The sequence below is a fragment of the Liolophura sinensis genome, chromosome 6 (assembly GCF_032854445.1).
Source record: "Liolophura sinensis isolate JHLJ2023 chromosome 6, CUHK_Ljap_v2, whole genome shotgun sequence".
NCBI lineage: Eukaryota > Metazoa > Mollusca > Polyplacophora > Chitonida > Chitonidae > Liolophura > Liolophura sinensis.
The window spans coordinates 70848042-70863488 of record NC_088300.1 but is presented as its reverse complement, the minus strand read 5'-3'; the positions used below and the strand labels follow the sequence as shown (position 1 = coordinate 70863488).

The 15447-nt window shown below is 36.7% G+C and overlaps 1 protein-coding gene across 1 annotated transcript; it reads right to left on the bottom strand.

Moving 5' to 3' along the window:
* Positions 1–2844: 2844 nt before the first annotated feature.
* On the bottom strand, positions 2845–15382 carry LOC135468772 (dynein axonemal assembly factor 3-like). The gene is made up of 15 exons (XM_064747191.1): positions 15227–15382; positions 14176–14318; positions 12282–12375; positions 11169–11262; positions 10622–10685; positions 10305–10387; positions 9668–9767; positions 9126–9248; positions 8262–8384; positions 7394–7526; positions 6800–6910; positions 6137–6251; positions 4972–5046; positions 3991–4072; positions 2845–3387 (listed from the first exon to the last, which is right to left on the bottom strand). Exons 1-15 carry the CDS (start codon positions 15285–15287, stop codon positions 3316–3318), a joined length of 1473 nt encoding a protein of 490 aa, XP_064603261.1. The 5' UTR covers positions 15288–15382; the 3' UTR covers positions 2845–3315.
* Between the last annotated feature and the right edge of the window lie 65 nt (positions 15383–15447).

The window sequence follows — 15447 nt, the reverse complement described above, 5'->3', positions numbered from 1 at the left end:
AGATGTACTATATATGAAAGCATGATGAGGCATGTCAACAAATCTGAGAAAGCTCAGCACACACAGTTTACATGTAACCAGAAATGAAAAGCAAGGATTGGACATGCTATATCCAGCATTGAGAGACCAGTATAATACTCTAACTACTCTCTTTCTACAATTCCCCATTCTGCGTTTAGAGGGTAATACCTTTAAATTATTTAGCTTGCCCAATCAAAACAGCACATGCATATCCTCACATGGTCTCCACAATGCCCATGGAAAGCCAATCAAAACTGTAGTGACAAGGTAATGGTTAAGGATAAACGGACAGACAACCTGGTCGCTATTTCAATATTCTAGAAAGCTTCTCTGGTTCGTTAATGGGAAAATGTTGATTTACTGTTACACAAGTAGGCAGTTTTGCTACCTGAGAGAGTAGACAATGGTGTATTTTCTCAGGCCGTTAATAAGCCAGCGGAGCAAGATTTGTTTACTCTGACCAAGGTGAGTGTGGCAGATGTTCGCTATCATGATATCATGATATGTACTATTTATTTTTTTTTTATGTACATTTGAATTTATGTTTAATTATGGTTGAAATTAAATGTGACTTACTTAGTTACTCAGTTGTGGTTAAAAACAACTACTAACATTGATTTGCTGAATTTAATATCATAATGAAACAGTAGGACAAGCTGATTAAGTTTTTTTTTCCAGATATTTTGTTTTATATTAAATGATAGTATGATAGCTAACAACAGAACAAATTGTATTTAAACTGAAAACAACATGTTTTTCTCCTGATGATTATGAAATTTTTTTAGTATTGCCCACAGTCACCTAATTTAAGAACAATAAAAGTAACAACTGAAAAATTGGTAATCATCTTTACAGATAAGATCTTTGTATTTCCATTACTAGTCTAAAATTAGTTAAACTGATGTGTAGACTGTGAAATAACACAAAAATATATATTGTTCCAATATTTTATGTTCACTGACTCTTCATAATCCAAGATTAAGGAACCACCTTGTTCAGGCTCTGCAGTGGGAATGTGGTGTGTTGCATAGCAATAAGACTTGGATTACTGAATTTCTGAGACTGAGCTTTTCAAAATACTGTATCACCCTATTCCATCTATTAAATATACACTTTCTTCATTAACAAAGACAAAGTAAAACAAAAAGACGTGTACCTATGCACTGTTTAACATTGTTTTAAAGATTCCGCCTTCAAACTCTTCAGAAGACGATCATATCGTCTGGCTTTTAATTTGAAAACTGATGGATCTAACAACTTAAAAGCTTAAGACAAACAAGAGATGGACATGTGAACATGTCTGAATCTTTGCTTGTTTTTTGTTTTTCGCCACTTCAGACTGTTCTTGTCTACGTAAGCTTTTCCACAAACATCACAAAGAACAAGAGAACGGCCAATATATAAAACCCGAGACTGTTGTATTTACCCTTTTAACACCCTTGCGGCAAGTTTCTCACATTCCGCTCGCAAAAACAAACCAAATTTCATCCCCGAATCAAGCAAATTATCACCCTGTCAACTGTCGTCCACATGCACGCTACAGTGGGTGTTGTCACTTCTCGCGCGCTGAATGAACACTTCACAAGAGATTTCATCCAAGGGAGGTAATTTTGCAATATTAATGAAACAGGTGGTTCCCCTCTTTAGCATCTACATAGATAACTTCAGCACAAATCTTGATTTTCAGATAAAAGAAAATCTAGATTTTTCAATGAAACCTCCATTGTAATGAGTGGAGTATAATCTTTCCACCTATATGATAAAGTGTATTATTGTACATGTATTTGTCCTAAACATTCGCCAAAAGCAAGGAAAATAAATTTGAAAGTAAAAAATTTCATATTTAGTGCAGAAATTTCTTTTCATATGACAGGCTTATCATCTCATCTTTATCCAAAACTCAAATCACCTTTCTAAGATTATTACAACACTCAGAATACAGCAAAATGAGTAACTTTCTAAATAAATTTAAGATCATATAGGCCTATGTACACTGAGCATTTTGTTTAAACTACAGTTGCAGTAGGGGTTTGAGGTTAAATTTTAATTTTTCAACATTTACTCAAATTTCCACACAACCCTGATTGTCATTACCCTAATTCTTCTAATATTTGGTACACCGGGTCTGCATGTTTTAGCCGATATACATGTAAATGTAGCAGGATTTTTTTTCCCATGTCTAGTCCAGCTAACGAACCACATATTCGAATTTTTACATTTCCACAAAACTGCTGCACAAATAAGTAATAATATTTCATTTATAGACAATCAGTTTTATGAGGGAAAGTAAGCAGATTTCACAGAAAAGCACCACTCTTTGTATAAAACTTTCTGACTTACAGTCATAGCCAAAACCAGCTAGATTCAAGCGAATGATGACCTCAGTGCTCAAGGTCAATTAGCCAGAGAGGATGATTATAAAAACTGATTGGTTTGATTATTCTTTCCTATTGCATATAAATGATTTTAACATAACAGCAATTACAGACATAAGCATCAAACAGAGTATACAGTTCTTTATAACAGCTTTTTATTGACATATCTCCTAATTTTTTTTGTACAATAAAAAATACAGTTGTCCTTTTATTAGACATGACATGGACGGAATGAAACAAATTGTGGAATAAACAAAATATAACACTGATGGCTTCTCTATAAATACATTTACATTAAAAATGGGGAATTCTTTAGACACTTGCAACCTTTTGTATAAATTTATGTCATCAGAGTCAAAACATGTCACTTTTTGAGTTTGTAACAAATGTACTGATGTGCAGATTCACTAATATACACACAACTTTTCTCATCACATACTCACACTGAGGTTTACAAATAGAATGGGCAATATATTTATCAAATTATTAAAATTTCCCAATGGTTTCATTATTCTGATTCATGACAATGACATCAGAACAACTTCTGTATTAACACATGGATTCTAAAACAGTTTGAAAATTTAAAATGCGATTAACAAATTTTCAATGCATATCATTCCATTTCAAGAAATATAAATAAGCAAATAAATGATAGTTTCAGATACAGTTTTCATTGATCTGTCATATAATTTTCAGTTCTTCTCATTTTTTTCCCCTTGAAAACTGATTTGACATAAGATTGTACAGTTGTAACAATATACCATTATTCATATTGTTCAATGGTTCTTCATGGAAGAAGACTTGGAGTTGGATGAATGATGCATGTATGTGAAGACAAAGTATACAATTAAGGAACCAGTAAAGGTGTTTGATGATATGTACAGATCGAGGAATCCATCTGATTGTGGCCAGTGGCATGTCAGGATGCTGTACCTCTTTGGAATGTGAACACAGCAACATCATCTTTAGCTCCGTCACACGGCTTTGCAGGCTGCAAAGGACACAAACAACACAAAAACAAGAATAAAAATTTAAAATATTATAAATTTACCAACACTGCACGCATAAAATTCCAGTGACATCAAATGTTGAAACCTCACGAGAATACACATGACACATGAGAATTACACTCGTCAAGATGATAAAGACTTCCTAATGATCCACAAAAGCTGTCATACATAACTTGAACATCATCCGTCTAATGGCAAAATCATTTAACAAAACTGGATTTATTGTAAATTTTGTATTATTTTGTTCTATAATCCACAAGAATAAACTTAAGCGTACTGTATGAGACATGTTACATCATCAGCAGATAAAACATAGCAGCAGTCTGGCTGAAGGTGGTCGAAAGATGAACAATTACATGTTATACCCACAGTACTTTCAATAGGGACAGAATCAAACATGTAAGTTTGAGGAAGTAAGGGCGTGTGGAATATTTCAATACAATGTAGTGACATAAAATATGTAAATATAAATACTAAAAATTGTAAAATACAGTAAACAGATACAGGTAAATAAGAACTTTCTGAGCAAAACTACCTCAATCCTAGTACAATGTGCACACACATTCACATACATTGTAGCTCACCTGACAGCCTGCTGCCTTTGCCATGCCTGTGATCTTATCTGAAAACTGATTGGCTTGCTCTGGCTTCAACTCCAACATGAATCTGAAACACCATGTGCAAATGGCTGTTAAAATGAAGAATGAACGAATGACTGTGGCTTAACAGATCAGTAATTTAAAATGAAGAGAAATGCACTCTATTTATACATGTACAATTACCTTCTAAACGAGTGTAAATAGTGAGATGCTGAAGAGAACACCTGCATTACACAGCGTACATATGGTATGACTTACCCATCAGATGAAGTACTCATGATAATTCATGATATGATCTAATCAAGAAATAACGTACATGTATTCATGATATGATGTACCTTCAACACAGCCTATTATTATGAATAATGTGAGAAACTTTTTCTCACTTACATGAGCACAGTCAGTTCTATCCATGGAGGACAAATGATGCATCTGGTGTAAACCACCAGGCAAGTACCCGGTAACACAAACATTTCACCCTGTGGCCCACACACCAATATTATATGGTAGCATTTCTGGCACAGATGGTCACATCGCTGACTCGCTGTGACGAGTTCCTTGACTAATAAGGGTACATATTTAAATATTGGTGAGTTGGGTGCAGTTTTCAGGCAAGATGTTTGTTTACAGGTACATGGTGTTTTATCCTGGGTATTCCAGTTTCCTCCACCCACAATTCTTGAACATGCCATTCAATTGATCAATAAATCATTTGCCCAAAAAGCAAATGATCTCCAATAATCATGTAAGACCAGCCAAAATGCCATAAAGCACTTTTTAACCTCTAATTGTCACCAATGCATCAAGAACAGTTGAAGTTGGGGACCTGTCCAAGACTGACTGGAACTGAACCAACATCTTGTGTGTCCTGATGACTGACAAACCAGCAGCTAAACCTTTCTGCCATGCACCCCCCCCCAACCCTACCTTCACCCGTCTAAGACATTTGACAAATTTTATGCTTACTTTGCTGTCTCCATGGTAAGAATACCCTTGTCCTTAAACAAACCTCCAACTTCAGGGGCAAACTGATGAACCATGCTGTAAAGATAGGAGCAAGAATGGCTAAAATTTAAAAAGAATGTTTAGAAACCAATGGATACAATACAATGAGCTAACAATTTAGCTAATAAATATTGTCCACTCTTGTGTTCCACAGAACAAGAAAACACAAATGTTTTGCATTCAAATAATCTCCACATAAGAAACAATTACAATCAAAGACACATTGTGAGGCGTGTATTCCTGACATTGCCTTGGGTACATCAGTCCTTGTACTACATGACTGACCACCATGATGAAGTCTCTAATGCTTGTCTGACCACCATGATGACGTCTCTAATGCTTGTCTGACCACCATGATGAAGTCTCTAATGCTTGTCTGACCACCATGATGAAGTCTCTAATGCTTGTCTGACCACCATGATGAAGTCTCAAATGCATGTCTGACCAACATGAAAAGGCCATGAATGCTTATAACGTGGGCTCTAAACAAGGGGCCATGATCATCACATGCAGGTGGGGGAGGAATGCTGTATGCATATTCAACAAATATAAATCATGCATGTCTCGTATTTCTACAAGATAACTAGATGAGTCATTGCTCACGTCACACCTGGCACACATAGGTCTCTATAATGCATAGGCTAACTGTTTACACTGCCAGTAAATCCTATACTCAGCCATCACTCTTATCAGGTTCAAAAAATTCAGGAAAAAAAAACTGTTCACCGAGCAATTTGAATGTATGTATGCATGCTTTGGGTTTTAAGTCGTACTTAACAATTTTGAATCGCATGACAATGAGGAATTATTGGGAGGGTGAATTTACATTCCACTTTTCGCCTCCACTTTAGTATCTAGCCACAGACACCAGACATGACAGCCCTCCAATCACATTATACTGGACCAACCAGCTCTGTTTCAGTGCTTTGTCATGTCAGAGCTGAGCGCCAAAACAATTTTTGAAGTCTTTTGTATGACCCGACCCAGGTTTGATCTCCAGTCTCCCGACTTCCCGAGGTGTCCCGAGGTGGATAATGTATTAAACCACAATGCCACCATAGTGGTTTGAGCACTTGGTGAAATAAACATTAACAATGTGTTGTCTTGATCTTGGTAACAGCCTCACCTATTGGAGAAGTACATCAGGTCAAATTTCTTCTTGTACTTGCTCTTCTTATGCATATCTGGTAGACAGTTCAGAGGAAGTAAGGTGACCTTGACACCATTCACCTGCAGAGGCTCTGAAACAGACAAAAAAAATTTAGCAAAATAGGCGATTATATTTAGAAGAGAATGGAATGGAATGTTTTGAATGGAATTCAATCAAAGACCAGACCTGTATTCACTTGTATCAAGCCCTCAATAACTGTGTTACCAGCAACAAGCATTGTACATGTACCCATTATATCACCATGACTATTGATATAGAACTAACTGGAGCTCAGGTGGGCATATCACAGGGAGACACCATTGTGAAAATGTCGCAGTATAGGAAGGCACAGTGCCATAGGCTCCTAGTACCAATATAGATGTGGAAAGCTTTCTACAGATAATATGTAGAAATGTGTCCAAAAAATCAGGTAAACTTTGACACTCCATAAATCTGGTAAAGTAGCTAGAGAGACAATAAGCTTCTCTAAATAGGTGTCAGAGTTCACAATGGCATACAACAAGGAGACGCCATTGTGAAATGACCAATATTTAACCAAAACGAAACAAATATAAAAGTTAAAAAAGCATATAAAAGACCTTCACTATAAATGAAATGAGACTCCAATGGACAACCCACCATATTCCTGATCCAAAGGAGTAGCCTTTGAAGATTCACACATTGCACTATCTTCTGTCTCTGTTTTTTTTTCCTGAGGGGAACCAGATTCTTCATCCTCTTCTGTGATTTCTGACATAAAAATGTAAAAGGTTAATCAAGGACTTATCTGCCAAAGTTTTTACTGTTGGTAATAACAGCAAATGTGCCATACAACAGCAAATGTGCCATTCAACAGCAAATGTGCCATACAATAGCAAATGTGCCATACAATAGCAAATGTGCCACACAATAGCAAATGTGCCATTCAAGAGCAAATGTGCCATACAATAGCAAATGTGCCATACAATAGCAAATGTGCCATACAATAGTAAATGTGCTATACAATAGCAAATGTGCCATTCAACAGCAAATGTGCCATACAATAGCAAATGTGCCATACAAAAGCAAATGTGCCATACAATAGCAAATGTGCCATTCAACAGCAAATGTGCCATACAATAGCAAATGTGCCATACAATAGCAAATGTGCCATTCAACAGCAAATGTGCCATACAATAGCAAATGTGCCCAGCACAGTCAGTGAGCTATGCGGAGAAGATGATGTGAGCATACCTGTCAATTTGGGGCCACCTTTTTCTGACTCTGATGTAGTTGTTTCTTCTATCTTGGGTAAGACATAGTGCTCCCTGGTAGCCAACTCGTGAAACATGGCCAATACGTTGTACTCTGCAATGTCTTGTGCTGTCTTAATAGAACAGGAAAAAAATTTCTTTACCATCATGAATGAGTGTAGCATTACAGTAAATCTTCAACCTTTAATCCACCAGTTAATCCACTTTTTTCAGTTGAATTTATGCACTTAAAGATGTAAGCTCCATAAAACTAATTTCTCTACATCCCCCAGTTTTCTCAGATGGTTTCAAAATATTGGTTGCAGAGGTGGACGAAAAGGTTGAAGAATAAGAGTAGTTTTCAGCTTTCATAACAACATGATCGTCGTCATATGACTGAAAAATTGTTGAGAACGATGTTAAACCCCAAGCACTCACTCACTCACTCATAACAACATGAAAAATAGCATTCAACATTTGGCAAAAGCGTACGGTCCTACCATTCATGCCCTAATAAAATTATTTTTAGCAATTAATAGGCATTTAATTTCCTTGAGCATTGTCGACCCAGGTCCAAACTGGACTGAACAACGTTCTCCTGCAATGCATTTGTAATATATGTAACCAATTTGCTTACAAAATATTATCACACTGCTGACTTCTGGTAGGAAAAGACAGGCCCATTACAGGCATAGCCTGAGTAAACGGTTAAACCTCAGCAAACTCCTACTTACAGCCAAATCAGGGAAAGCTGCCTCTGTATTGTGCTGTTGATGTTATTTGTGTTATGCCTTTTCTGCTATACACGATTACTGCTGTACATGGCATATAACTGGGGACCAAGATTACGATGTAGCACAATATCTCACCTTGCCGTAGGCCTGGTTATACTTCTTATACATAGACACTTCCTCAGTCTCCACCCCTAGGGCAATGAAAGGACTGACAAGGATGTCTCCCCAGTAACCCCGTTTAGCCAAGTTCTCTCCATCCTGAAGGAAATTTAGGGAAATAAAATCTTAAAGATTAGAACACAACAAAATAAAAATCACAAAATAACGACTGAATAGACCTACTCCTTAGAGCGCATGTGCTGCTCCCCTACACTCGCTTTACATCAATACCATTACTAGCCAGACTTGACCTTTGGAGTTGGTGCGAAGTATATAGTCTTCTAAGCATAGATCACCACTGGTGTTCCTGCACCAAACTATTAAATCATTAACAATAATATTGTTTCTGGTGTTGGTTAGAAGATAAAGCATGATGAGATAAAGCTATGCTTGTGTATAAAGTATTATTAGAAACAAATGTCGAGACAGTTTTTGTGTTTTCTGACCTCAATTCTTGCCTCATCACTATGGCGCCAGTGACCTAGGTGTTCATGTTTTCTGTACAAATTTGCTACTGGTGGCAGTGATTTAAAGCGAGCATAGGGGGTGGCACGTGCGCTGTAAGGAGTTTGTCGCACAGAGGCTAGTATCCTGTGTAATATACATGTACCTGTCCTCACAAGGTAATGCCAACAGCAAAGGGTTTTACAATGTAAAAGTGTATGGTACCAAAATGGGATCCCTTGCCAAAATAACTACCATGGTAAAATACATCTTAAACATTTACAACCTTGATTTGTTTACTATCCCACTACATCTTACTTTTTTCTTTGTTTACCATACACTGTATGTTGTAAAACCCACTGCTGCAGAGTCTTACAAATAAATAAATAATCTTACCTTCTTAATGATCAGCCCTGAAGCTAGTGTTTTGTTAGGAACATCGTATGCCCCTTCTCTTATCTCGAACGCAACACCCTTCTCCCTCCAATGGTTGTACTCTGACTTGTGAATAATATCCACCTGAAAAACCCAGGATTATCCCATTTAATCACATTATCCCTGCTACCCATCTCCATCAGATGATGTTTGACAATAATATGCACTTGGGCATAAAGGTTGAAAATTGGCCAGAAAGTACAAAGGAAATCAGAGTATGTTTTTCCAAAATGGCTACACACCCTCAAATATAAACACCACAAATCTGCCTTGTGGCCATGTAACTAAGCCCAGTGGCAATCTGATTAGTACTTACTCAGTACTTACTACTGAACTGTAAGACACACATCATGCTATGTTGCTTTGCTACTTACCACTTTCTCAGTACTTACTACTGAACAGTAAGACACACATCATGCTATGTTGCTTTGCTACTTACCACTTTCTCAGTACTTACTACTGAACAGTAAGACACACATCATGCTATGTTGAGCAACACTTACATGACCACCTCTTTCAAGAAGGTTCATATGATAGTCCCAGTCAAATGCGTTCAGTCTGCTGTCATAACGAGTCTTCAAATATTGACGAAGCCTTGCATCCCTGTTTATGAAATAAATCAAGATAATAATGCACCAATAATAGTGTTATATAGACTTCATATGACAACACCACTAGTGTTATATAGTTTCATATGACAAGGTCATATCATCACACATTCCACATGCAATATATAAATGAAAAAATTATTGGGAAAAAATAGTATGGGGTCCTTCCTAGCTTAAATGTTTTGTCTTAGAAGATGAATACTCTTGACCAATAAGGCTGCAAGATTGAAACCAGCTATCACTGGTTTCACTGTGGTCTTAAGTGGGGAGGGTTATGAGGTACTTCAAGCTACCATGGTTTCCCCTATCTCTGCAAGTTTTCCTCCAATAAGTCAGCAATTTTCAGCATACGTAAAGCACCACTCAAATAAATACAAGCCTTCCATATGCCTCAGACGTTAAATACCTTGAACGAATGAATTCCAAAATGTTTAAAATTTCAGAAACAGATATTAAAAAAAAAAAGAAGATAGTTTCTTTGTACTATTCACATAATGATGTAAAATTCAAGTGGATGACAAGGCAAACCTACCAGTACTTCCACACCTCAAAAATCTGGAAATTTGGGTTCCTCCAGAATTTGAATATACCTTCCAGGAAGTCTCGTTCTTTAAACTGAAAACAAAACCATATGTCTTCAAATGTGATAAAGAGAGAGTGGCATCAATGCAGGATAGTTTACAAAACACTCTCAAATGTGGAAGACTTAACGTCTGGTTTAACACAAATACCGAACAGCTTTCTCCAAAGGAAAAAGACACTGCCATGAAGCACCACTAAAATCTTATAGTTCACTTGATAGATATATCGAACGTCAAATTTATCACTAATTTGAACCGTAATTATTACCTTCAACTGAGATAAATCAAGCAGTGGTAGTTTCTTCTCTAAATAATCAAAGTCTGTCACCATTCTGAAAAAACAAGATAATAATAGTAATACTTAGTTGTATAGCCAAACTTTTACATGTAAATACAATATAAAAGTACACTGTTAATATATAACTGAACTGTGACAATGGATGCTTCAGTTAGAAGGCCAATCCTCAAACATATCTTCACAAATATAATTATTCACATAGCATTCAACAAAATGACTAGCGTATATGAAATGTAAGGTTCAAAAGTCTTTCAAAAACACATCATATATCCTAATTATTCAATCTTTTGGGAGACAAAACTACATTGGTTGGTTTGTCCAACTAAAGGGCAATCAGTATAAGTGTTGAAATAAATGAAGGCTGAATAATGACATTAAGTGCCTGTTGCTGGGACACCCACCCTGTTTCATCTCTTCACCTATAATTCACACGATCATCTCATCTTACTTGAATGAAAAGGCCACACTGAATGCACATAATATTCCATTTGCATTTTGTAACAAGATCTGGGCTTACTTGATGAAGTAATTTGCCATTTTCTGGACATATTCACATGACTGCTGCCTCACAAGAATGTTTCCAAACAGCTCTAGAAATAGCTCAGTCTTCTCTGAAATGATGAAGGAAAGCAATGGTTGCCAAATACATCTATGAAGACACTGCAGACAATTAAGTTAACTCAATCCTTTAGGCAAGGAATTCTACCAGTGAGTAACTCAATGTCTTCTTCAGGCGATGAATTCTACCAGTATGTAACTAAATGTCTTTTTCATGCAAGGAATTCTACCAGTAAGTAACTCAATGTCTTCTTAAGGCTATGAATTCTATCAGTCAGTAACTCAATGTCTTCTTCAGGTGTTGAATTCTACCAGTATGTAACTAAATGTCTTCTTCAAGCAAGGAATTCTATCAGTATGTAACTAAATGTCTTCTTTCAGGCAAGAAATTCTATCAAGCAAGGAATTCTATTAGGCAAGAAATTTTATCAGTAAGTAACTCAAATCTTTTTCAGGCAAGGAATTCTACCAGTAAGTAACTCAATGTCTTCTTCTGACAAGGAATTCTATCAGTAAGTAACTCAATGTCTTCTTCATGCAAGGAATTCTACCAGTAAGTAACTCAATGTCTTCTCTGGATATGGAACTCTACTAAATGTAACTTTTCTTTAAGCAAGGAATTTTACCAGTAAGTAACTCAATGTTTTCTTCGGGCAAGGAATTCTACCAGTAAGTAACTCAATGTCTTCTTTATGCAAGGAATTCTACAAGTAAGTAGCTCAATGTCTTCTTCATGCAAGGAATTCTACCAGTAAGTAACTCAATGTCTTCTTTAGGCATGGAATTCTACCAGTAAGTAACTAAATGTCTTCTGTGGGAAAGGAATTCTACGAGTATGTAACACAATGTCTTCTTCAGACACACACACGCTTCTACAAGACCAACAGTGACTTGCCCACAAATCTATTTGATCCGTTAAACATTTTTATTTATCCATTCATTTATGATATCTATTTAAAAAGAACCCCTGATTTTTTTCTCAATCTAAATCTGAATTCTCATTTAGTGTTTTTTGTTTACATCACCATACAAGTATACCTTTACTTCACACTTATTTGTACAGCACTCTTACCTTGCAGACCCATTCTGCATGGAGGTTCTAAGGCAATAGTCAGAAAGAGAATGTGTCGGGCATATAATTCCAAATTGTTCTCCAAAACGTAAAACTGAAATCATAAAAAACAGGGATCTCAATCTTTGATATTTAAAGGTCTTCAGAGTGATGACCTTGACAAAAATTGAGGTCATCCATTGAGATTTAAAGTTTGAAATGTGTCAGAACACAGAAATGGATAAAATACAACAAACAATAATTTATGTGTATCAAATTAAACATATTTTTTTCATATAAAAATTCGTCTTTGTGATGACCTGAGCTCAATTTCAGCTGATGGTTCTAATATGAGCCCTTAACTTAGATTTGGCAGCAAGGTTACCAAATACCCTGCCCGTGGAAGACATATGAATGCAAAACTTCAGCTCAACACATAAAGACCTGAAATACTGAATTTGGTAATTTACGGTAATTAATATGCACATAGAGCATCAGCGATGGGACATACCTCATGTGTCATCGTGCTTGATCTCTATGCAAAACTTCACTTCAATACAATGCAGTACTTTTTGAGACACCACCCTTAACATTTTGTTTAACATTGATTCTTATACCACCACAATACACTAAGTCATGAATTTTGCGATGGAACATCTCCCTCTTGCTATTGTCCTCTATGTGTGTGCAAAGCCTGAGCTTAGTACATGCTGTACTTTTTAAGATACTATGCTCTACTTTTTAAGATTAACACAAGGGCTTAATCTAACCTCCAAAGGACAGAGGTGGATGTTTTTTTGGATATTTTTATTCTCATAAATTTTTAGGTGCTTTGGTCCATACAGGTGACCTCCACTCCACGTGTACACCAGAACACCTACCCTTACTTAGTCCGCGTTTGCTGTGACGTTAAGTTTGGCAAAATTCTGACAGGCTTTTTATCAACAGTACATGTACTTCCTGGTAAGCCATTCTTCGAGGGAAACCGTCCACATGCACAATTACTAATTGTAATGGAATTGTTCAGGACAACCCATGAATATTTTGAATAATTACATATCGCCCCCACTGCTTCAACAGTCACCTTTCTTGGACTGTGCTATGTTAGGGCCAAATGCAGGTACCTCTTACTGTCAGTTCATGGCATTGGCTAGCCTAGGCTCCCAGCAGTAGGCGCATGCTCAACAGGAGAACAGGGAATCATGACAACCACAAATGTGACTAGTGGATGATGCAGCCGGAGAGCATAGTATGTACATGTAGTGCGGCTGGCAACACAAATCTTCAGAGTTCCCACATACAGCATTTTCCAAAAGAGTTTGTGTTTACTTATCTGCATTGGTACATTCGGGCTGTAATGTGTTTTTTTGGGGGGGGGGGGGGGTGTTTATGCAAAGGGTCTTTGAGGGAACAGCAGCGTTTGGTAATCGGAAGCCGAGAAGGGCTGGATTAGGCCCATTACATTGATCTAATACACAATTCACTTGTGAATGAAGTTTGTAATTTATGGTATTAAATATGTAAACAGCGAATCAACGATGGAATAACCACCTCATGTTATCATGCTCTACATGTGGGCAAACCCTGAGCTCAATCCAACAAAACATTTTAAGATACCACCCCTAACACTTTGTTTAACATTGCTTTCCCTATTATTGGACACCAACACTCCAGGTACAACACAGAAACAAATGAATGATCAAACATTTTGATCCTGGATTTACAGTTTCTAAAACAGCTGACAATCAACACTAAAAATACAAGACAACATCAACATGGGTTTCAATTAATGGACAAAATATTCAAGCAACAAAGCCTGTGTGAACGCTTGGATCAAACACAAGACCCATGACACCACTGTAATGCATGTATATATATATATATATATATATATATATACAACAAAACCTCTTACATGCAGTCGTCTGTCTCCATGTCTATAGGACTGAGCCACTGTTTTCAGAATATGCCGACTGTCACCACTGCCAACCAACAAAATACATAACTCATCTGAAAAAAAAAAATATAAAGAAACGCATTTACTGTGGATGTTATTTTTTTTTAATTATAAATAGCAACAATTCACTTCTGGTCACATTTATCATACATCAATGTTATCTTTAGCAAGTTGAATGCCCTCATAGTATTAGCAGTCATATTCAAAGGATTATACAAAAAAAAATGTTGGCAAAGTATTTTCTGACTGTGCCTCAAACATGTGGTTTCAAAAACATGAAAAAAACAGTTTGGTGGCACTCACTGTGGGCACTATGTCAGAGGTGTAAGACTATACCTCTGACGGTGTGCCACTTACATGTATTTACTAAGCATGGAGTTACAATTCTGTGAAAATATTATCACTTCCATACAGTTCAATTTCAAAAACTTGACATGCTATTTAGAGAATGATTAAACACCAGATCTTACCTTCACTTGACTTATCAGTTGTCACTTAAGTCTTCCAAGTGATTCTGAAATGAAATTACACATAAATACAGTTAAAATGAAAGAAAAAATCCGTAAGCATGCATTCCATACCTTAATATGTTATTATAGTATGTTTTGAAAAACAGGAGCAAGATGTTGCATTCTGCCATATCAAGCAACGGTCAGAATGAATGATTGATAACGTAGTCACACATGCAGTCTTTATTAATTAGAGCTATATCACATTCTGTGGTGGCAAGACACCTGTGAAACTCATCCCAAATGTGTCGGATTGAGACTGCATTGCCAGAAAGAGGAATTACCCCACTTCGAAAGTACAGATCATTGCAAAACGTTAATCTGTCAATCACTGCCATAAACGATAGAAAATTCAAAGTTGCTAAGATAAATAGTTTAACTAGGTCCTAACTTCTACAATTTACCGTGTATATACACGGTCCGACTTTCACTACGAATGGAATGAAACATTGAATGGACTGACAGTGATAGGTGACAATTACCTGATACCAATACCAAATCTTGCAAATCGAGAGCAGGGCTAAAGCCCCACCATGAAATCGCACCAAAACCGTCGGTCATGACTCTTGTGTTCTCACAGCAATTCCCTCTCAGCAGATTCAGTAATGTTCTCTGTATCTGAACGTTCCGAAGCCGTGTAAATCGTGTACGCACATGTCAACTGCCCGTCTGTCGCCATTTGTAAACAATACAGGGCCCGCAGAAAATATGTATTAATCAA